The 24,430-nt window shown below is 40.9% G+C and overlaps 1 protein-coding gene across 10 annotated transcripts in view; it reads left to right on the top strand.

Annotated features, from left to right (window-relative positions):
• Window positions 1–24,430, top strand: part of LOC126236693 (oxidation resistance protein 1) — a 785,360-nt gene that overhangs the window by 752,789 nt on the left and 8,141 nt on the right. For all 10 annotated transcript variants that reach the window (XM_049946190.1, XM_049946189.1, XM_049946188.1 and 7 more), the window contains 2 exons: window positions 22,559–22,718; window positions 23,359–23,480. In XM_049946190.1, coding sequence (XP_049802147.1) covers window positions 22,559–22,718; window positions 23,359–23,480 — 282 coding nt within the window. The remainder of the gene's footprint in view (window positions 1–22,558; window positions 22,719–23,358; window positions 23,481–24,430) is intronic.

Genomic DNA, 24,430 nt, shown 5'->3' with positions numbered 1-24,430 from the left:
CCGCGCTTGGTCGTGAGTATAGTGTAATATGACTATCTACAGAATGTGTACACAGTTATCGTAGTTGAGTAGTTCACGGTTCCAAAGTGCCCACCGATTTCGTGTCTTGGACCAATAACCTACAAATGGCCTTGCGTTCGTTGGAGACCGAAAGGTAATGGTAGGCGCCGGAGGTCTTGCAGTTCAAAGTGCCACAGTTAAATACATAAATTTCTCTTACAGGAACAAAGCACACACCTAGAGCAGCACACCCTCCTTCCCTTCCAAAAGATATACACAATAAAACAGAAATAAAATGCGGTAAATGGTAATGACTACGACCAATTATAGGATAAACAATGTCAACACTACAGTGTGGATCCCCAATGAGGAACTAAATTTATTTACCGAGGAACGGCAAAACTAAAAAGTTCACCACACGAAAGAAAAGAAACCACAATGAAACTGTTTAAAATGCATTCTCTTTATAGAGAGGGCTTTGTATTGCAACTTAGCTATGCTTATGTGGTGGTGTGTAATAGTCAGCAACTCGTCGGTGGTGAAGGCGAAGTTAAAATAGATCCATCCGTGATACAATGTGTCCGTCTCCTTCCCTGATGCGTGACCCACTCTGTTGCAATGCTATCGTCTTGTCATCTTCGAATATAGGTTGGTCAGTAGTAATTGTTCATGCTGTTTGGACTGGAATCCATTAATGTACACCAGTAACGTTTCTGATACACAAGCTAAAACTGCTACCAACAAATACACGACTTTGCAGAATGTGAAACCCACTTTCACTCGCTATTGATCGAAGTTATTTCGTTTGCTTTCGCGAATTCAGAATTTTGGTGAATCCGTTTAATATGTAGTAAATACTTCAGTGGTTTCTTTACCGTCGGTTAACGATTTAACGCGCGGGGAAATACATTTTACAAATAAGAGTCTTGAAGTACATTCCTTTCTGCAACTCGCTTCGCTGCAAAACAGATTTTGGTTCTAATAACGACGTTGCCCACTCGTGCGTTTATAACCTCCACGAAGAGCGCTATATTTCCAACTCTTTTTCATATCGTTCACGTAATTTTTCATAGGCTTATAGAAGGAATATAAAGGTGTACAAAGGGGACAAAAACTTTAGGACGATAGTACAAAAGAGAAAATAAGATGGGAGATACAGTGCGAGAATATTTGTGCAAAAACGGCCCCTGGAGTAGACAACATTCCCTTACCATTATTGAGATCATTGGTAGAGCCAGCGGCGTCAAAATTGTACGACGTGATGTGCAAGGGTGTATGAGAGAGGCGAAATACCATTAGACAGACTGAGTATAATAATTCCAGTTCCAAAGAAGGCAGCTGTTGACAGGACTGAACACTACAGAAACGTGTGTTCAGTAGATTGTGGTGAAAAATGGTGTCAGGTTATTTACAGACTAATCGCAAAATTGGTAGAAGCCGGCCTCAAGGAAGATCAGATTGGGTTGCGGACAAATAGGAACACGCGTGGTAATACTCACCCTTCGATTGATTTCACAGCATAGGCTGAAGAAGGGCAAAACTACCTGTATAGCATCTGTGCATTCAGAGAAAGTGTTTGATCAAGTTGACTTGCGTACACTCTCCGAAATTTTGAACAGGAATAAAATACAGGGAACGCAAGGTTAATTAGAAATGCACAGAAACCAGACAGGAGTTGGGAGTCCGACATAAGAAGGAAGCAGTAGTAGAGAGCGGAGTGGCCAGGATTGTAGTGTATCGACGACATTATGCTGTCGGTGCATTGAGCAAGCAGTATAGGAAACCAGGGACACACTTGGAAAGGGAATTAAAATTCAGAGATGTCGATGACATTAATTTTATCAGACGCAGCAAATAACTTGGAGCAATTTTAAACCCAGTGGATACTGTTCCGAAAATAATTACAATGTGAAAATAACAAAAGTAAAATAAAGATAACAGAATGTATTAATGGCCTGAGGGAATTAGATTAGGAAATGTGACGCTAAGCGTAGAGAAAATAAAATTGACGCAGTTGCAAGAAAGCCGTTTTTGAAAAACTAAATTTAACACAGAGTAAGTCTAATTTCGAAGCCTTCAGGAAAGACTTTTTAATTAGCTGACTGTGAATTCCTTGACATAAGCTGTATTAGGTATGATATACTACCCAATAGTGACATATGAAAAAGGAAAAAGAAAGACATTGCCTGAAATTATCTTTGTATAAATGTCAACGGTGGACGATAAGCAATTAAGACAAGAGTAGAAGCTTCCGAAATTGTTATAAAAGAATGCTGAAGACTAAATGGATAGATGGAGTGACTAACAAGCTAATGAATCAAATTGGAGGGAAAGTATTATGGCACAACATGTCTTGGAGGTATTGTTTGATAGGGCGCACACGCTAAGGCATGAAGAATTCGTCAGTGTTACAATGGAAGAAAGCTTGGGGGATAAAAATTGTGGAGGGAGACCAAGGCTTGAACACTGTGAGCGGTTTCAAATTGATAACTGTTGATGCAGTTAGACGAAGAGGCTTGGAGAGGACAGATTAGAATGGAGAGCACCATCAGACCAGTGTTCGGACTGAAGACCACAACAGCAATGCAAAAGGAGCATACGATAGATAAAAGGAGTAGTCGTTTAAGCGTATCGCGTGATGTGCTCAAATTTGGCATGATAGTCTATAACTCTGTTACATTTCACTCGTGTCCAAAAGCATATACAGACTTTGACTAAAAGGGATAGCACATAATGGTTTCGTGGGAGCAAAAGTTCTTACCAAAACAAGCTCAAAATTAAAAGGTGGAATTTTCCAATTAGATTTTGTTAACGATAAGTTCAGCCTTCTAGGTCATTCGAAATTGATGTTGTGGTTACATTGAAATGTTCACAAATGGTGTTTCGTTGGATTGATAGCTTGACATTTAAAAGATATTTCACACTTAATTCCAAAGGTGTTGACATTTCAGTACAACCACAAAATACATAATAATGGCAGAAAGGCTGAAACGAGTCTTCAAGGAATAAAATCAATACAGCAAAATTGGAAAATTCCACCTTTTAATGAATGCATTGCTGTGGTACCCACTATGAAGCAAAAGAACGAAAATTATTGAACAGTTTTTACAAATCACCGAAGTGATTTTCTACATGTTGATGATAACAGGACAAAATAAGAAATATCGCAAACTGAAGGTGCAACGACAAAGGAAGCTTCTAAAACTTAGAGCCATCGGGAATTTTTACTTGAAAGGAGAACAGCTCAAAAGGCGAAATGATTTCACTGTTATGATAGATGGCTCTGAATACATTGGCTACTTGCCAATAGCCATCACACGTTCAAGCTTTTTTCGAACTGTTAATCCTGTCTGTGTGACAGCAGGATAAGGCTTCGGCTTCCGGTCTTTTTTCGGGGCGGGTGGGGGGTGGCGTGTTTCCTCCCCTGCTTGTCGCTGGTTCGCGCTTTTTCTGGTACAAATAAGGTCTTTACTGCTGAGGATATCACGCTAGAAAATCTCCACGGTACCTCACCTTGGCGGGAGGTAGAGATCTGCAAAGAGACCACCAGACTTGCATTTCAGAACAGCGGAAGGCCTACGGCGAAATGCATACCAGGTGCTCTTGGAAGCTAGACAAACATCAGCGCGTTATTGCGCCAGTCACTTCCATTTTACACACGCTACCCTATGCAGTAGTCATGCTATCATCAGAATTGCAAAAATATTATTTTGAAACGCGCAGTGACAAACGTGTGATGTCTTATGATAGTGATTGTCAAACGTTTTTGCTAAAGAGCCAACACTGATTTGGGGGCGACACCTCGGGTCGCATATGTACCGATGTTATTAATTCGTAACCTGCGTAAATCATTATGAGCCCACAATAGACTAGGTGCGATAAGTCTGCCCCAAGACCCCAGGTTCTGATAGTTAAATGTCGGCTCCGTTAGGAATACTACTTACCAACTGTTCCCTATTTTCCAGCAACCGCAAGGTTGTGAAACTGTAGTTGCCTGACCAAATGTTCGTGTACTGTCTGTGAGAGCAGATTATTAACTGATTAATAACAGTAATTCTGCTTGTATCGAAGTGCATTGTGTATTACGAGACACGATCACAAATGTTACATAATTATTTTGAATGTAATTTTTCTTCTACTCATATTGTATGTTAAAACAGCCTTAATATATCATATTCCTTGACATAAATAAGTACCGCATTTGAAGATGACTGCCTCTTTAATGCACTTCCACGTATCCATGTTACGTGTTAAAATTTGTACGATTGCAGGTGATCGATAGGGTCGCGCAAACCTGAGAGATGTCAGTACTGGAAGGTAAACAGTAAAACATCACAACCACCCCCCCCCTCCCCTCCCTCCGTCCTGCCCCTCAGGAATGGGACCAACTTCACTTAGCTCACGGTCCAATACACAAATTAAGCACGTCTTATGAACATTTTTTTCGTAAGTATTTTTGGTTGTTGCTGACCAGGAAACAAGACACCTCAGAACATCTTGATGTTAGTTGACTTCGTTTTATTAGATTCATCTACGTCTACATTTATACTCCGCAAGCCACCCAACGGTGTGCGGCGGAGGGCACTTTACGTACCACTGTCATTACCTCCCTTTTCTGTACCACTCGCGTATGGTTCGCGGGAAGAAAGACTGCCGGAAAGCCTCCGTGCGCGCTAGAATCTCTCTAATTTTACATTTGTCATCTCCTCGGGAGGAATAAGTAGGGGAAGCAATATATTCGATACCTCATCCAGAAACGCACCCTCTCGAAACGTGCACAGCAAGCTACACCGCGATGCAGAGCGCCACTCTTGCAGAGTCAGCCACTTGAGTTTGCTAAACATCTCCGTAACGCTATCATTCTTACCAAATAACCCTGTGACGAAACGCGCCGCTCTTCTTTGGATCTTCTCTATCTCCTCCGTCAACCCGACCTGGTACGGATCCCACACTGATGAGCAATACTCAAGTATAGGTCGAACGAGTGTTTTGTAAGCCACCTCCTTTGTTGATGGACTACATTTTCTAAGCACTCTCCCAATGAATCTCAACCTGGTACCCGCCTTACCAGCAATTAATTTTATATGATCATTCCACTTCAAATCGTTCCGCACGCATACTCCCAGATATTTTACAGAAGTAACTGGTACCAGTGTTTGTTCCGCTATCATATAATCATACAATAAATGATCCTTCTTTCTATGTATTCGCAATACATTACATTTGTCTATGTTAAGGGTCAGTTGCCACTCCCTGCACAAAGTGCCTATCCGCTGCAGATCTTCCTGCATTTCTGTGCAATTTTCTAATGCTGCAACTACTCTGTATACTACAGCATCATCCGCGAAAAGATTATTAGTGGCTGGATGGCTATCATTATAAAATGCGCCTGAGAACCGCGGGCCGCACGAATACTTAAGTCGGATTGCAGTTTGACGACCATTACGCTAAGACAAAAAGCAAGTGTATTCACGCAGATAAGCGTGCAAGACTACTACAGAACCTTCTTGCCACATCTCTCTTCAAATTGACGACACTGAGTGTCGCAAGCGAATTCCACGACGTAAAAGCATTTTGATGATGGATCATTGAAACACGTTATGACGATGGCAATAAACTACACGTGTTTTGTGTGTGCATTATCGAATCACTCAGCCTTCGCCAAAGAGTCCACTCCTCGTAGACGGCCCAGCAGGTTGCGGTGTGGCGCCTCATCCGCGCTGGAGCGCTTGTAGGCACGCGGCCTTTCATCCGAGAAACGTGCGCGGAGCCGCCGGCCTCCAACACTCGCGTCCAGGCGCGCTGCTGCCGCGGCGGCGCTAAAATTAGACGCCGCGTGGCCGCGCCTGTTGCTCGCTTCCGCGGTGCAGCTTTCATCAAAGGCGTGGCTAAAGACTTCATAAAATCTGTTATACGCTGTATTTCCAGCCTGTTGGTTAAGGGGGGAACTCGAAATATAACTTCAGTTCGATTGCTTAATAATCTTCTAATACATGTATAGACTTCCTACTGTGTTCACATTGTAACTGTTGTTGTGGTCTTCAGTCCTGAGACTGGTTTGTTGCAGCTCTCCATGCTATTCTATCCTGTGCAAGCTTCTTCATCTCCCAGTACCTACTGCAGCCTACATCCTTCTGAATCTTAGTGTATTCATCTCTTGGTCTCCCTCTACGGTTTTTACCCTCCACGCTGCCCTCCAATACTAAATTGGTGATCCCTTGATGCCTCAGAACATGTCCTACCAACCGATCCCTTCTTCTGGTCAAGTTGTGCCACAAACTCCTCCACAATTCTATTCAATACCTCATTAGTTATGTGATCTACCCATCTAATCTTCAGCATTCTTCTGTAGCACCACATTTCGAAAGCTTCTATTCTCTTCTTGTACAAACTATTTATAGTCCATGTTTCACTTCCATACATGGCTACACTCCATACAAATACTTTCAGAAACGACTTCCTGACACTTAAATCTATACTCGATGTTAACAAATTTCTCTTCTTCAGAAACGCTTTCCTTGCCATTGCCATTCTACATTTTATATCCTCTCTACTTCGACAATCATCAGTTATTTTGCTCCCCAAATAGCAAAACTCCTTTACTACATTAAGCGTCTCATCTCCTAATCTAATTCCCTCAGCATCACCCAACTTAATTCGACTACATTCCATTATCCTCGTTTTGCTTTTGTTGATGTTCCTCTTATATCCTCCTTTCAAGACACTGTCCATTCCGTTCAACTGCTCTTCCAAGTCCTTTGCTGTCTCTGACAGAATTACAATGTCATCGGCGAACCTCAAAGATTTTATTTCTTCTCCGTGGACTTTAATACCTACTCCGAGTTTTTCTTTTGTTTCCTTTACTGCTTGCTCAATATACAGATTTAATAATATCGGGTAGAGGCTACAACCCTGCCTCACTCCCTTCCCAACCACTGCTTCCCTTTCATGCCCCTCGACTCTTAAAACTGCCATCTAGTTTCTGCAAAAATGGTAAATAGCATTTCACTACCTGTATTTGACCCTTGCCACCTTCAGAACTTGAAAGAATTCCAGTCAACATCGTGAAAAGCTTTATCTGGGTCTACAAATGCTAGAAACGTAGGATTGCCTTTCCTTAATCTTTCTTCTAAGATAAGTCGTAGGGTCAGTATTGCCTCACGTGTTCCAACATTTCTACGGAATCCACACTGATCTTCCCCGAGGTCGGCTTCTACCAGTTTTTCCATTCGTCTGTAAAGAATTTGCGTTAGTATTTTGCAGCTGTGACTTATTAAACCGATAGTTCGGTAATTTTCACATCTGTCAACACCTGTAACTACAGTTTTAAAATAGAATATAAATTCGGGTAAGAAGTTTTTCTAACATTTTCGTTTTTTGTTTCGGCTATAACAGGTGTTTTTATTTTTGACTAATAACCAGGTAAAAAAACCGAAATATGTTAGCTATAGCAGAAGTGCTAAAATTCTTTGTTTTGAAATAATCCTCGTTTAAGGAACCAGTGGCTTTCATGCGTAAAATTTACATTGCTTTGAAAATGTTACTATAAAAAATATGAAACTGAGACAATGATGTACCTGTTACCATGTGCTGCGACCTGTTAGATGGTACGCTGGTATATTCAATGTGCAAGGCTTGCCCCATCAAATGTATATGGTAATCCTCACTGTCACCGGACCTCACTTGTATTACACAGTGGTACAGTACAGTCCCTTACCTGGAAGTATTTTGCGAAGGGCAGTATCAGTGATTCTTCATTTGCTTTGAAAGTTTAAAAACTGGAGTCAACGACTTACAACTTTCGAGAAAAGCAGCAAACAGTGGACGGACTTGCCCATTTGTCTATTTATTGTAATATTTTGAGTTTATGTATCTCGAAACTGAGGGAGTCAGAATTTTGAAACTTTTTCCATTTTTTACGTTTATTACAGCAAATAACACGAATAAAATAATCGAATATCGGTTATTTCAGAAACTGATTATTTCAGAAACCGGTTATTTTGAGCCGTTCTAAGTGTCGTTAGCTGGCGTTTAAAAAACCGATATCACCGAAAACAAGTTTTTTCAGCGATAGCAGTCATCCCTACAGTATGGTGCTCATATCGAATGGGCAGCTTCCATTTTAATGGAAGAACAGAATTAAGCACAGTGTGAACTTAAATCCTCCAGCATCCAGTAATACACATGACTTACACAACGTATGATAAATGCTGTTGACATTCAGTGTTCACAGCGAATACAAAACGCATTCCCAAAGATCTGAGCTCATTATCAGATGACAGCTGTTAAGTAGGGGAAGTACTGGTGGTTTCAGCGACAGACACTGCAGCAACTTGAATCACATCAATCGTGAAATAGGTAAGGGAGTACTTCTTCCCTACTCCACAACCATTATGTTGGTCGATTACCGAATGGGTAAGTTGAACACTTGAGGTCTGCTGCACTAGCTTTGATTTTATGACTTATACCTAAGGTATTATCAGAGGCCGGAGAAAATCACTCCCTTACAAAGTCCAGAACAAATCTAGACGAAATTACATTCACAACGTTTTAATAAAATTATTCACGATCAGAGTTTTTCCGCACGTTTTGTCCTGATGCGTGCACAGGACGAAATGTAGATTTCAAACAGGGTAGCCTTTCTTCACTGTTTCAAAAACACATTTCCGAAAATTCTTGTTCACTAGCATTCACTGTCGTTTTGGTTAAATATAACAGCCATGACTTAAACTACCGAAAGAATTTAACCTCCATAACCACACCTCTCCGGGAAAGAAAACAGAGAGGAAAAAAGTTCGTGACAAACCCAGGTCGTGCGTGTTTTGTAGCTCTTAAGAGTGATTCAGATTCCTTCGAAAGAGAATCAGATTGCACGTAATGCGACTTTCTCTATTCAACAATGGAATCCCTAGGTATTTCTGCGTGAATATTCCCAAGTGTCAAAAAATAAATGGTTTAGGCAGTGTTTTGCTATATTCTAGTACAAATATGTATCTTCAGTGCGGGGGCACCTCCCCTACGTTTGTAGACTCAGGTCTTGCAATGTTGGCACCTCTGTCACAGGCTAGAGGCGTCTTTGTTATGCATAGTTACTCATACAAAAATAGATCCGGCAGTGCTGTGAAACGGCGTCAGTGTGAGAGCTCTCGTGTCACAAGCTTTTGTTCACGTTAGTAATCAGCAATTCAAATGTGACCAACCTTCTATCGCCTGTTCTTGCAGTAGGCGTGCAGTGTAGAGCATCGCAGCATAGGCGCCTTAGTTAATGCAGATTGCATATTTAGCCGAATTCTGACCTTTCTACGCTGGTGTGTCGGCCATACTTAATCCACGTTGAACTTCAGTTTACCTTATATTGAGGTAAGCATAAGCTTTTGTAGATTCTAAGGTTAAGAAACTTAAGAAATCTTTAGAGGATACGAGTCATTACGTTCAGTATGCCGAAAATGTCGTTAGGAAGTGATCTAGAAGCAGCAGCAAAATACGCATTTCAAATCGGTTGACAGTGGCTGCCAGTGGCAAGACAAATTTTTCGGACACTGATAGCCCGTAGTTTTCGTGTTACGTGACCAAGTAAATTGCCACCTTTCTTCCTTGGGTTTCAAGGCCACTTTAGTGTATTGTGTAAGTTGATGTTCGCATATGCGAAAGTTTCGAAAGTACATGCTGTTCTACGAGAAAAATTTACGAGCTGAAGACGGTACTGTTCTGCTGTTGAGAACGGCCAATAAGACGCCAAGGAGACAAGAGACTTCGGTTATGTGTATTGTCATGCGATACGTCACATAAGATTGGACGATATTTGAGAACGTAAGCATGTAAAAGATACAGGAAGGATATTAAAAGCAAGTCGTCGTCATTACATACAGGTAGTAACATTTGAGTTATTTGTACGTCTCCTCAAGTCGTACATGCCCTGTACTAGAAAGGGAAAGCCCCATCGCACCCTCCTCAGATGTAGTGGAAAGGAAGGTGTACTGAACTGCGGAAAAAAAAGAAAAAAAGCAGCCAAGCTTACCAAGTGCAATATTGAGGAGAGTTGAACAACCGCGACGTCGTGGTAAAGCGGACAAGCGGTGTTAAGAATTCCCTCTTGCGATTTATTTTTATTCATTTTTTCACTGTCCATGCGGTCAATGAAACGTTTATCTTTCTGTAATATTGGCAGTTGTGATACTATACTTTGGTTATAGAATGAGTCATGTGGTAAGAGTACGTTACCGCCGCAAGTAAACGTGATGAGTAGTGAGAGCAGGTGAGATTAGACGTCTCACAGAAATGAAAACAACACATCTACGGGTGTAAACTGTGTTACAACAAAGAAATTTAAGAGTAAAAACTTCAAAGACTGAACATAACTTAAAAATGTTAAAAACAAATATTTTGACAGAGCACAGAGAAACTGATTGTAAAACTTTTGCGGTCATTTGTTGCAGCTTGTGTGACAAACTTTTGTTTTCATCATTTCCGAGGGAGTGATCACATTCATATGAACACCTAAATCGGGCAAGGAGGCATAGTTCACTCACTTAACAGGCGCACAAATTAGGTGCGTCGGTAAGAGATTCCTGTCATATGACACTGTCACTAATGCTTGTATTACTCACCAGACGTGCTTTCCGGTGGAGGCTTCGGTTGATTTGTCGCCTTGTAATCAAATGTTTTCGGTTCCCATTCGAAAGTCAATTTGTGTCGGTTGCTGACAGTAGTTGAGCAGAACCAACGGTCAATGTAGGTCCCTTCGTTAGATCTCGCCTCGCTGTTGCAAACGGACTTACATCACGACACAGACACAGATTTGTATACAGCGAACAACGGAAAAAGACACGAGGGGAGGGATTTGAATACAACTCGCCCACCGAGCAGTCCAACACCGTGACCATTTAACCACGACACCGTTGCCCTTAGCGACTGCTCTATATTGCACTTCTTGTCCTTGGGCCGTTAACTTTTTTTGTGTACCTTCGTGTTTTCATGATGCTTAAACTATGGTCAGTTTCTGGCGGGCTGTCCAGTGGGCCCTCTAATCACTAAATCTCAGGGGGGTTTCGATGGGGAGTTTACCTTGTAAAGGTGGCCGTTCTGATGGTATCATGACATCTGCGCATATAACTTACGAATAGAGAGAAAAGCTTGTGGTGCTTTTTTTTCTTTTTTACCTTTTGATGACATTCTCTTTCTGAAAAAGGTCTGACTTACTTAGTACACATACTAAATTGCTTGACGTGACTTTCCTTCCAAATCTATAGAATCTTCGGGAAGCCAAGATAACTGGAATTTGTTTTCTTTGTACCATTTGCCATACACAAAAGAGAACTTAATCATGACTGAAATTCCAGCATATTCCAGTTTCAAATCTCCACTGCAGGGTTAATGCGATGAACCCCCGAGAGATCACCAGGAACGCTGCAAGGATATACTGAGTAGTTCATGCTGTAGCTTAACAATTTTCTCCCTGTTTAAGCAGTGAACACGAATGTACTCAGTTAGTTGTCCGAAAGCGATTTGATTCCATTTATAGGATTTAAAGCGGAAACCAGGTTGACGGGCACTTGGGACCTTAACATATGACCGTTAACTGTTGGAGCAGTTTTGAAAACCTTTACATTCGCATCTCATTAGGAAAAATCATGAGGTGACGGTGGGTGGAGGGGACAGACTGTTAAGTGTACACAGTTGGTCTTTCAGTTCTGCAAAATGTAATAAATTCCGGCGAAAGCGACAGGTGGCATATGCACGCGGAATAGTCATCATCTCGAAGTGGCGTTAGACACACTTTCATCAGGCTGCTGAACAACTCCAGAATGGGTCTCGTGGCCAGTAATGTCATACGATCATATCAGTTTTTTTTTGGCATGAATACTGAGTAGCACAGAAGGCCCTAGTCTGTACGTCGCCAGGGGTGTTAGCAAAACCTAGGCGCTTCAGAGCCTCCACCACCCCCCCCCCCCCCCCATTTCCCACCTGATGAAGTTGGACACTCTAGCCCTATGATTCAGAAAATTATTAGGATATTAATCTCACTTTGTGATTTATACGAAAGTCCATTTTGTAGCACCTTAATTTATTAATAGATGAACAACATTAAAAGATCTATAATTAGCCATTCAATTTTATAAATTAAAATATTTACACAAAATTTACTTTTAGAGATTTATTTTTCGTAAAACCCTTGAAATTCGATTAAACATGAATAAAAAGTGTTCAGTACTCAATCACTCGCATAAAACGGATCTGTTGCCCGTGGTAATATGGAACATCGACTTATTAATGTAGTAGCTTTGAGTACAAATTATTTGCCTCGTGCCGGATCGTGCACTTAGCCTTTGGCACCCCATGGAGTCTGCAAATGGGTGCATGCAGCCGTTGCATCTCCTATGGCTAGCCACTGCTGGTCCACACCGAAACATGGTATCAGGTAGCTATACATTGATTCAAGAGCGGTGCAAGCTCAAATTCAGTTTACGAAAATAAAGAAGGAAAAAAGTGGAAGGGGCGCACTTCCAAATCCAGATTTGCGGGAATGGACAGATGCGTCGGATTAAAGGCACTATCACATCTCCCATGAAATCATTTCATGGAGACCTTCAGCTTTTTGAAGCCTGTATTATCTCGGGACAGCGGAATGAATGGCAAACTTAGTTTTGGTGTCACTTAGAAAGCGGTGGGCTCGAGGTGAGGCCTGGCTTGCGAATGGGGACGCTCCCAGATGTTTCGCCATTGTTGCTGCCACGCGAGGTCCGCCTTGGCCATTAGCAACCACTGTGGACAGGATGGCGCAAAATTAAACGCGCGCCGTCCATTAAAGACTCCCTCTCTACCTCAGAGCGCCACATTAACCCGTTATTCCGCGTAACACGTGTTCCCCCCTCTTCGACGACTCGGATTATGACCACGCAACTTTTGCGACGAGATCGCAGTGTTAGAAATCTGCGTCCGTGTGATCTGATTAATGTAACCTCACACGTGACGTGGCTTCTTTGGGATGTATATCCTACAGTGCGATCTTTCACCAAGTTTAAGAGCAGTCCGTCGAGTACAGATAAAAATCAGGATACAAAGAGCTGCCCCCCCAGGAGGTGGGAGAGCGCACCGCAATGCTTTACTAGGCATCCTCCTATTGAAGGTCGTATGGTCGTGCCTTCCTCAGACATCTGAACGTAGGGGACATTCAGTTTAATGTGGACTTGTAACCAAAGTACAATTTGTTATTTTTCATGTCAAACATTGCCAGAGCTGAAAGAAATCATAAGTGAGAGAAGTTCTGTAACTGACTGCGGACTGAAGTAGACATTGTGATCCGTAGGACGGCACTGAGCCACCGAACGACAGACTGTGGACTTTTATGATGTAGTAGATCGATCCTACACCAACTAGGCAAGAGCTACTTTGTCAACTGTTTGCAGCAGCAAATCCTTATTGAAACTAGAAGAATAACCTGCTTGAATTAAATGTATTGCAGAACGAATCTTTCACTCTGTAATAATGTAAGTTGTTTCGAAACCTTCTGTGCGCATGATCCAGAATCGAACACGCAACCTTGCATTTCGCGGACAATATTCATACCAACTGATTTATCCGGAAACGATCCACGATTCACCCTCACAGCCTTAATCTAACAAGTACCTCCTTCAATTAACTTAGCAGTGTTACGGATATATATAACAGCAAATGACAACGACATATAAATGTCAGCTTGTATAAAGTAGACATGGCTTAAAACCAAAATATCTGCACTTGATAATGGCATAAGGCCGACATTGATAGTGGAAATAAAAAGTTTAATAGTCACTGGCGTAAACATGTCCTTCAAGAAAGTACCTCCTTCCTTGTGATCTCTCATATTTTGTCGGCGTGATTGATTAGTGGTGTGCTTCCGAGTATTTCACAGAGTTAAGTGCTACATATCTTGCGGGACTAGCTCTCAAGGAAGAAAAAACTATTAGGTAGAAACGACTTACCGACAACCTAGGGGATTATTTCTAGAATCAAAGTAGGGAAGTAGTACTGGCAGAAAGAAAGCTAAATAGTAGTAGTGAGTCTTGATGGACAGCTTACCAGAACAAAGTTGTAATCTGCCAGCTAGTTTACAGTCTAGTGTTTGTGCAACCAAAAGCAGTTCCGGTGACACGACTTGGTAGTCCCTCCTAACGTCTCATGTTTGTCCGCCTGTGCTAACGTGGTATATCTGTAGTACTCACAGCGGCGCTTTTCACGTCATACATTCTGTGGAGATCACAGGCGCCAGGTTACGTTAACCATATCAGGTATGTTTTCCTGATATTAACTGATTTAAATTTACTTGAGAAAACTAATCGTGCCAGGATATAAGTTCAATTCAGCTTATATAGGGAACAGTAAAGTCAAAGCCCAGAATATTTAGCACTTGAACACCTGACGAACTATGGTTACTGAATACAGATGGCGTAATACACAGTAACCACTCCCGTTGTGATAAGATTACGTTACTTTTGCCATCTACCCTCCACGTCTTCCGGAGAACTTCGAATATACGCCCTGTCATATCAGGCGAATCACAGAAAGATTGCTATGATAATTGATGCTCGTATGCACGGTCACGAGTCTGTTAATCACTTCTTACCGTAATTCCGCGACACAGAATTTCCGTGAGCAGGTGGAAATTTTCTTCCCCATGTTACCCAGCTGCAATCTGCTCTGCGAATAAGTGGATAAAGAATGATCTCGTTGAAATCGTATACTTTCATGGTCCCAGAGCAGTCATAACGCCTGTAATGGCTAAAACTAGAATCGCCTAATTACTTATGGAGCTTTAAGCTAACAGGGTTATCCTAGATATATCGTCGGGATGCAGCCATCGTTGTTTTCCTCGTCAGATTTCTTGACGACTTGAGAGGGGAGATGAGGGAAAGCCACGTTGGCGTGTTCCGTTAGTGTGGACTACGTTGGATTAGTTTCCCAAGCCTTGTGAAACCAAAGCAGAAGTTTTCCACATGTAATGGCTCCAGAGCCATCAATTTCGTAAACCAACATTACTAGCGATCGTTCCCAAGAGAATGTGTACGTTTACTTTCTACAGTGAGGTGAACCTAAGAATTAGTTCTTCCTTTGCGGTGTCGATGGTTCCTGGTCATTCGTGAAAGGAAGAGTGAATGTTTCTCTTTATATAGCTATTTTAATAATTTATTTACGTGACTGTACTCCTGTACATTCACACGCTCCTAAATCAATCGACTGATACTATTGATGACCGCCATTATGATTTCATTAATTGTAATTAAGGTAAGTCAGTGATGTAAAAGGTCGGAGAGGTTAATACATATACATCTCAAAAAACAATCCACAGACCACACTTAGTACTTTTGGACCATCTACTGTACAGAGCTAGACATACATTTTTCATGCAGAGGTGACCAAGAGAATTATAAATTTGACACGTTTTGTGATGAATGTACGGAACATTAACGGTGGTGGTGGTGGTGGTGGTGTTTAACGTCCCGTCGACAACGAGGTCATTAAAGACGGAGCGCAAGCTCGGGTTAGGGAAGGATTGGGAAGGAAATCGGCCGTGCCCTTTCAAAGGAACCATCCCGGCATTTGCCTGAAACGATTTAGGGAAATCACGGAACACCTAAATCAGGATGGCTGGAGACGGGATTGAACCGTCGTCCTCCCGAATGCGAGTCCAGTGTGCTAACCACTGCGCCACCTCGCTCGGTAACCATGGTGGACATTTGAGTGTAAAGGTTTATTCTGTAATAGCAGCAATATTTGAGTGATAGCGTGCAGCATACGAACTGTGTCGGTGGTTTAGCCGTGTAAGAGAAACCTAACTGGATTTTACGTACGGATTGCGTGACAAGTCAAGAACAAATACTGTTTTGTGCATATTATAATCGAGGAACTTTAAAACTGCTCTTTTACAACACCATCGTGTACAACTGCTTCCTTGTCTGCCGCCCTATGGGAACAGAATTGTTAGTGTTCCATTTCCAATGTAGTCTTATTTTCAGTGTGTGCTTATAGAACAGAGATCTGATTTAGCTGGTCAGTGTGTGAGCCAAATACATTGCCTTGGTTGGATCCGCTATTGGTATAAAGCTTTCGTAAGTATTGTGACTGTCGCCTCTCATAGTGTTCTACGGAAGTGGAAGAAACAGTGTTTCGCCGTTATTCGTATTCAGGATTAAACTGGTAGTTCCCCCTATAGCTGGCTTGATTAGATTGTGAAGCAGGGTTGGTTAGATTGAGGCATCTGAGACAGGCAACGGCTTACCAGCTTTATTAGAACTAGGCCTAGTAAATGAATATGTTGAGACCAACCTTAGGGTTGACGATTGTTTAACTTTATATAACTATTTTAATCATTTATTTACATGAATGTACGCTAGTACACTCTCACGCTACTAAGCCATTCGACTGATGCTATTCGTGAAAGCCAATGTAATTATTGTAATTAACCTCTAACCATATATACCTGCTAAAGTAATGTTTGCAAAGGGTAGCCTTGAACTTGAGTGAGATCTCGTCCGTTGCAATTTTTATGGCGCCTGTTTATAGTGACTCTTCATTACTGTATTACTATCACTCTGTGGCGCTAGTGTATGTCCAACTAGAAGCCTTTTTCGCTCGATTGTTGTGTCCAAACCCGCTCTTGTGAAGGCCTTTTTTCCGCTGTCCTGTCTATTTGCTTGCTGGCGTCATGTGAACACCCTAATGTTCTCTGCAGCCCCCCCCCCCCCCCCCCCCCCCGCACGTTACCTGGATAGCATGTTTAGCAGACTGCTCGTGCAGTGAAACAGGTGTTCAGGTGCTGTTCGTCCTTGCCAGTGCTGCACAACAGGGCGGTTCTGAAGACGCGTCGTCGGGGACTAGCAGCTCCTCACGCAAACATGTCACAAGAAGTCGGCTGCCCTTCGCTCGTGAACAGGGGAAAAGTTAATAATTTAAAGAAACAAGAAAATGACATTAGACAAGTTTCTAAACCAATGGTTGACAGAGTTCATTTTCCAGTAACTACTGACGCTGTAAAATCAATGTTGTCGGCTGAAAGATTTCTCGACCTCAAAAGGTTGAATTTGCACAAACTGTTAAATACATTATTATATTTACAAAATTGCAGGGTGGTGCAGAAGACATACGCGTGAAATTCGTGTACCATAGCTGCAGACGTGTCGTGTGAAATTCTTATTTTGTGACTGACCAGGGTGTCGGTTAATGCCTGTCAGCTTGCAGCACCATTTTCTGTGTCATTCGTTTAGTCGTGTGCAGGCTTCCTTTCGAGAACATCTTTCCACACATACGACTCACCATACAAGCGACTTACCTTTTGCCCCCCCCCCCTCCTCCTCCTCCTCCTCCTCCTCAGAAATGATGGCTGGGTTGGTTTAGTATTACAGCCACAACACCTGCCTGCGCGATCAGTCATCATAACATTAAATTTCAAAAAATTCCAACGACCTGCCCGTGGCAGAAAGTCGCCAAGTTACACCTAACTTCTCGTCGACTAGGCCTGCGCGTCTCATTGCCGTATTTTTTCCATTCTTTGTCGTATTAACATTACCAATTAATTCTTGCCCATTACGAACTGTTAAAAGATTGCTACTGTTGAAGCCGAAGACAGTTCACAGGGCGTTCATTTTTCCGTGATGCCTGGCATCCCAGCTTCAGATGTTTACATTTATTTGTGAGTCGTGAACATCGTTTCGTTACTAACAACGTTGCAGAATTTTGCAATTGAAGTATTTAAGACAGCAGTTGTTAACGTCATAGGTAAAAAATAATGTTCAGGACCCATAAATAAAAGTAAACATCTGAAGATGGGTGAGGCATAACTCGTTGCCGTGACGTTGTCAGAAAAGAGGTGCGATTCCTATTGGTGGGTTACCGCATAAACATTATAGAGGCGCGGGCATGATAGTTTGGCCATTAAGGGCTAGGAGCGCTGCTGTGGCGTCACGTGGCGATTCTACCTGCCAGCTGAAGTACTCGAGTCAGGTCACCAAAGACCTGCCTGCGCTAGTGCGGCTCTGGCCGGTGTTGGGTTTCTAGATTTATTTTAAAAATTCGTAACTGTGCAGAGACAGAATTCCTCTTCCTTGCGCAGTCTTCTTGTCTGAATAAATCTCACTGTTATTGTACTATTAAATAACTGTTTATTAAGCCTTTTGGTACCAACACACAATCACCAACCGTAAACATAATGGCAAAATGTTCTTCAGCGTCAGTGATGAGTTCCCCTGCTTCGGTTAGAGGTAGTCCTCGCTAATGGCGAACTGCCCGCCGAACTATATTGCATAAATCACTCATGATTTCATTTGCAACAATGTGATACCTACCACACACAGTACAACATAAGGTGCATGGATTGTTGTTGCCGCGGGCTGCTATCTCTTTGTGAGATGGTTAATTTTCCCCCGGCTTCCTATTACTAGATGTTTGTCTACAGATACCGCAGCGCAGCATACAAAAGTGATCGAAGCGTCAGCATGTGCGCATATGTTATCGCGGCGCACACACAAAGCTGCCAAGGGAACGCGCGCATTCGAAGGGCAACGTAGGGGTCCACGTCAGACACGAACTAGCTGTTGCAGGCGGCATTAATACCACATTGATTCTGCACGTTTTCGTATAAGAACATGGGCGTCTTGGATCATTGCTTTTCTAGTTATTGACAGTGCAGACTGCGGAATAATTACTTTTGCTAGAAATGTCACGTTTACGGATGAACTGAGTTACAAACTGGAAAACTTCCTCCTAGTGTTTTCCTCCCATCGAATTGTTTCACGGAATATAATATCATGAAGTTGGAATACTCTCTCGTATCCTTTGCTACCGAGTCACTTGGTTCTACCGACTCAGAAATTTGACCCGATGTTAATTTTTCTTCTAAAAGTTATTTGTCGACGAGTCTCTGCCTTGTACATATATCTACTGCGTTTTGTTTCGAGACTGATTTCTACAGGGGTACTAATAGTAGTAATGCTTAATCAGCGTTCCTATTACATTCCGCTTAGTATCGCCAAACAATGAGTGCGCGGCAGTTGCTGTAATTAATACTTAAGATGACAAGTTCGGAAGAAAAATGACATGCATTGATGTAAGAGAGCAGCCAAATTTTGCGCGCGCGCGCGCACACACACACACACACACACACACACACACACACACACACACACACACACACACACACACACACACAAAGCACAGTGGGACGGACGTATAAAGATGTGGAGGACAAGTGCCAATACTTCAAATGATACTTTCTACTAGCTGTTCATATCAGGTGTGGAGAGACATGCATGTTTATGTCTACTTATTAAGTTTCCCCTTGAGGTTAAAGTGTGTGGCACTTCCTTCAGGTGTTGTGAAGCTAGACAGAAACAAATCTTAACTCATAGCGTGACTGATTTCTTTAGGAAACACCGTCCTCAGTTTTGAATGGTGTTGCTGACAGTTCGAACAGCAGCAGGTCCTGAGCAATGAATGTTGCTTGCTATTGCCTCTCCAAACTGTTTCTTATTGTATTGAACACAGATTGCAAACATGCTTAGTTTTAGATCACGCCTCATGACATTGTATAGAAACGTTTTCATGTGTGAAGCTTTATTGTTCCTACAGTGACTTTCTATTACTATCTTTTAAATTGCTTCCATGGATGTATTCTGCTACAGGGAATCAGTAGGCGATAAGGAGGGTCGTATCTGATTATTGTAAAACACCCCTGAGTGACACCTAGATATCAAAGTTCAAGTCAAAAGATGTGAAGAACCAGTCACATGAACAGTGTCACACCCAAGAACGGTCTATAATGACAGGCCGTAAAAAGGATGAGAGAAATTCTTTTTAAGGACTTCAGTGTGCATTAGATAGATCATCTAACAAAAATCTTTCCTCACCAGACTGTATTTTGCGTTTTTGCATATTATATGCTTGGTTCTGTTCAAAGACAAGAAAACAAATACAATAAGATGGAAACAGTTTACCTGCAGAGCACTTTTTCTAGCAGTACACACGGAACTGTTTGTTACCAACATGTAAAAATCAAAGGAAAATCCAGCATGGAATGGAACAATATTATGAACAGGAAAGTTGCTACTCACCATCTAGTGGAGATGCTGAGTTGCAGATAGGCACAACAAAGAGACTGTCACAGATAAGGCTCTTGGCTAGTAGGACGTTCATCAAAAGTATGCACACACGCAAACGCAACTCACATGACTGCAGATTATTTGTGACAGTCTTATTGTTGTGCCTATCTGTGACTCAGCATCTCACTATGTGATAAGTAGCAACTTCCCTTTTCATAATATTTTTACTAGCTTGTGCTGCATTCAGAAATACAACAAATAAAATGATCAGACTAATTCCTACTAAGTTGAGTGTTAGCACTTTCTTCTGCTGATACATTCAGTTCTAATGAACTGTATGCCAGCAGCTATCTTCTCTTGGCAGCTGTACACAGCCAAGTCTAAAAACTGGTGTACTTTATGAGCAGAGATATTTGTCAAAGATTTGATTTAGGAAAACAAAGCCTTGGTACAAACTGCTTAATTAACAAAAATCCTCTTACGTTAACCCAACCCCAAGGACCCCTGTTCAAGAAACAGTATTCACAAGTTGGTAGAGTGAATGTTTCTTAAGCAACCTTCATTTTGGGGGAATTAAGCTTTCTCAGGATCTTTCATATCAGCGATTTGTAGGTAGCATTATTGGATTTCGCTGGAAGTCACTCTAGACAAATAAGATACTAGATAACTACAACAGTTTCTAGTGATATAAATTTTTATAGTAGGAAAAAAATTACCTTCTGATTTGCTTTATACATGATTTGTTGCTCATCAGGTGTGCTAGTTTCCACACCAAAAGCTGAGCATCTCAAAGTTTCTCTGCATTTTGTAATTTTGTGACTTGATATTCCTAAATAAAATTGCATCATCTGTTAACCACCCCAGAGTTAAATGGTGTCTGGCAGACTAATAATTTATTTTGCATCCTGTATCACCACCATTATAATAGGAATTTAATCTAATCTACACTTATGAGAAACAATTAGTAAATGTGCAAGTTGCTCTCCTGTCTGCAAAGTTTGAGACAGCAGGATGGGTAAGTCACTGGGCTCGAATTCAGGATAACAGACGTTCAGCTTATGCCCAGAGTAAGGTGTTCCGGTTTTCTTAAATAGTTCCTGTTTTCTTAAGAAGCCTAAAGTGAGTGCCAGGATGATTCATCTGTAAAAGAAGCTGCTTGTTACTCTTCCCTATCCTTCTCATACACCCTTCACTCATTCTTGCTAAGTCGGCCTTACACAATAGTCTCTCTTTATAACTCCAAATCACATTTCGAATAATGTTCAAAAGTTTTTTTTCTGTCCCTGACTTCCTCAAAAAGTTTCCTTTATTGCAGCTTCAGATGCTGTGTACTTACTCCAATCACTTTGAAAGGAATTAGTGCAGTCAAATATTTGCTACAGTCAAGTTATGTACATCAATAATTGTTTTATAAGTAGTGACAATTAAATATGTAGTATTGTTTACTCTGTGAAGCAGTATAAACAGGAATACAGCAAATTTTCACACCATTTACTGGATTTCGTAACAAAGTATTTCATTACTTTTGTGTGTTTTTGTACTAAATTAGAAAGCTTGTGTTAGATGTTTCATGATTATTTATTTGTAGATTGCATGCAGTAGTTGTCAAGTCAACGTAGTGGAAAGTAGTTAGCATAAAGATTAGTAGTTGCAACTCTTCTTTGCTGTAGGCAAAGACATTTCATGTATATGGAGCAAAAAAGCTTTATTATGAAATAAATTGTTTGCCATAACCTGAGTTACAATTTCAGTGAAATATACACAAAAATGGAAACCAAAGGGATGGATATGTCTAAACATCATCTAAAATCACTATGTGACTGATTCTATGTTGTTAGCCTGGCATTCACATTGCAACTGTTGGTGTCACAATAAAGTGACTTCTGTCAGTAAGGAAATACATACTGTGAATTATTGTTCTTTATGTTGAAAGATATACCAAGTATGCTTCATTTTGTGACTGTTTGGTTTAGTCACCTATGGAAAAGATTTTAACATTAAAATTTTTACTGGCTTGATATTTATTATTAATGTTAATCATGTTTCTGGATACTATCAGGTCCAACACTACTAACACCTGCCAAATTAAGTGATTTAATACAGTTATGGACAAGATAGAACAGACCAGTGATTAACGTTAACACCAATCAAGAATAGTTAGTTATCCATACTTTCAGTGATAGATCAAGAAACACAAAATATAAAGTAATTAAATTCTTTTAACAGTGTTGATGCAAACAGAATTAAAAATTGCCGAATGTTTAACAAATATCACATGGTCACCATAGAGGCAGATTAAAAATCAGAAAAATGAGATCAAGGCATTGCAACTGTATGAGTAATGAATAATTACAGAATCCTCTGAACTTGTGTCCTATTATTAAGTCAATTGGCTTAATATATGCTACCTGGTAAGCTCAAAATGCAGTAACAGTTAAATGCACTGTGTAGCCACATTAATCTGCAGCTAGATTTGTAATATATTTCAGGTGCTTTCTATGAGCGAGGAATTACGCCGTGCTCTGTATGCCAATAATTCCACCAGTATTGACTTGGAATTTACATTGCCAGAACTTTCGGGTACAACAGAGATTTTGTCAGAAGAGCACAGACGCAAACTTTGCAGGCACTTGCCTGCCCGAGCTGAAGGTGAGTGCTTCTACACCAGATTTAGTTGTTTAGTGTATTGTCCTTAAAAAAGTCAATTTTTCAATGAAACCTCATACTTTCTGGCAGTTATTCAAATGTTAAAAATTTGACCTCCACATTATGGTTTCGAAAATGATAGTTTCTGGTTTCATATATGAATTTTTCTTGGCTTCCAAAATATTTAATGTCATCATACATTGCTATCAGTAAATTGTACACTAGTGCATAGTACCTTCAGTATTTACCTTAGCAAATATGTGAAGTATCATAATAATCAAAATGCTTTGATTAGAGCAATAAAATGTACAAAATAGTTCTTACTGCAATGTTTCATAAAAGGTCAGTATAATCTGTTACTTTGCAAGTAAGGAATATTCTTCTCCAAAGAAATGCTTTTGCAGCACTAGACCTCCTGCTGCCTATTCCCACCTTTCCTGTCCCCACACATTCATAATCCTATAGTTCTTGTCGTCCCACCTTACTGCTTCAGAATTGACTAAAACTCTGATATATTAATCAGAACAACTACCTCATCATTTACTAATTATTCAGATTTAGCTACCATTCCACTTCTTGTTCATGAACCTCTTTCAGAGGCAGCTATTTTGTAAAATATTGATGATGAAATGATTTGTTTCAGGGTATGTGTGGACACTTGTGTTCAGTACCTCACAACATGGTTTCAGTTTGAACTCAATGTATCGGAAGATGAACAGGTTGGAGAGCCCAATCCTCTTAGTTATAGAAGACACAGAGAATAATGTGAGTAAAAGTATTTGTCTTCATGATGACAGTATTGATTTGGCATTTTTTCGAGAAAAAATAATAGTAAATTTTCAGTTTTTGTAGGGAAAGAACCAGGTCTTTTGAACATTACCCATTAGTGATTGTTGGCATTTGAAGGTGATAAATTGTACCCACTTCAGTAGCAAGTGGAATAAATGATCTTAATGTATTGCAAGAGTTTGAAGCACTCAAATTGTATGACAGTGCTTGAAATATTTTTCACAGAATTTGTTATGTAGAAACAGTTCGCATGTTCATTCTCTCTCTCTCTCTCTCTCTCTCTCTCTCTCTCTCTCTCTCTCTCTCTCTCTCATGTGTGAAGGAGAAGACCCTCTGAATGCAGTCATGAGAGACTTTTAAAGTGTTACATAACCTCTGAATCAATGTCTGAGGAGATTTTCTCTTTCCATCAGTAGTTGTGCATATAATTTTTTGTTCTAGTTACTGGTCTGCACAAGCTACGGTCTACATCAAATACACATCCACATTGATCCTGTATGTTTTCTAATGTCAGACATCTGTTTTCCACTAGGTTGTCATCTCAGGCTGTGTGTCAGGCCATCTCCATTTCATTCTCATTATGGTCATAGTTAAGTCATGCTTTTCACGGTGTTTGTATTTTGATCTCCCTCAATATTTCCCAACTGCATATCTCGATTGATTATTGAACAGATCTTAATTTTTAAATGCTTACGGCCTTACAAGTACATATCTCTGACAACCTCGCTAGAATAAGAAAATGTTGCTTCATAGTCCAGGGAATGTAAATGATGGAGGGAAGAAAGATAAAAACTCCCTGTATAGTTCAGGCATTGAGTAATCAACAAACACAAACAAGGCTGTAATCATTGCTAAGCTTTCAGAAAATATCCTCCTCCTGAGTTCGCTACCCCAAAATAGGCAGTATCTCATTTTATGCCATTAAA

This window comes from Schistocerca nitens, chromosome 2, assembly GCF_023898315.1.
Source record: "Schistocerca nitens isolate TAMUIC-IGC-003100 chromosome 2, iqSchNite1.1, whole genome shotgun sequence".
In the NCBI taxonomy this organism is placed as follows: domain Eukaryota; kingdom Metazoa; phylum Arthropoda; class Insecta; order Orthoptera; family Acrididae; genus Schistocerca; species Schistocerca nitens.
The sequence above is the reverse complement of the archived record's forward strand: the minus strand, read 5'-3'. Positions and strand labels throughout refer to the sequence as shown.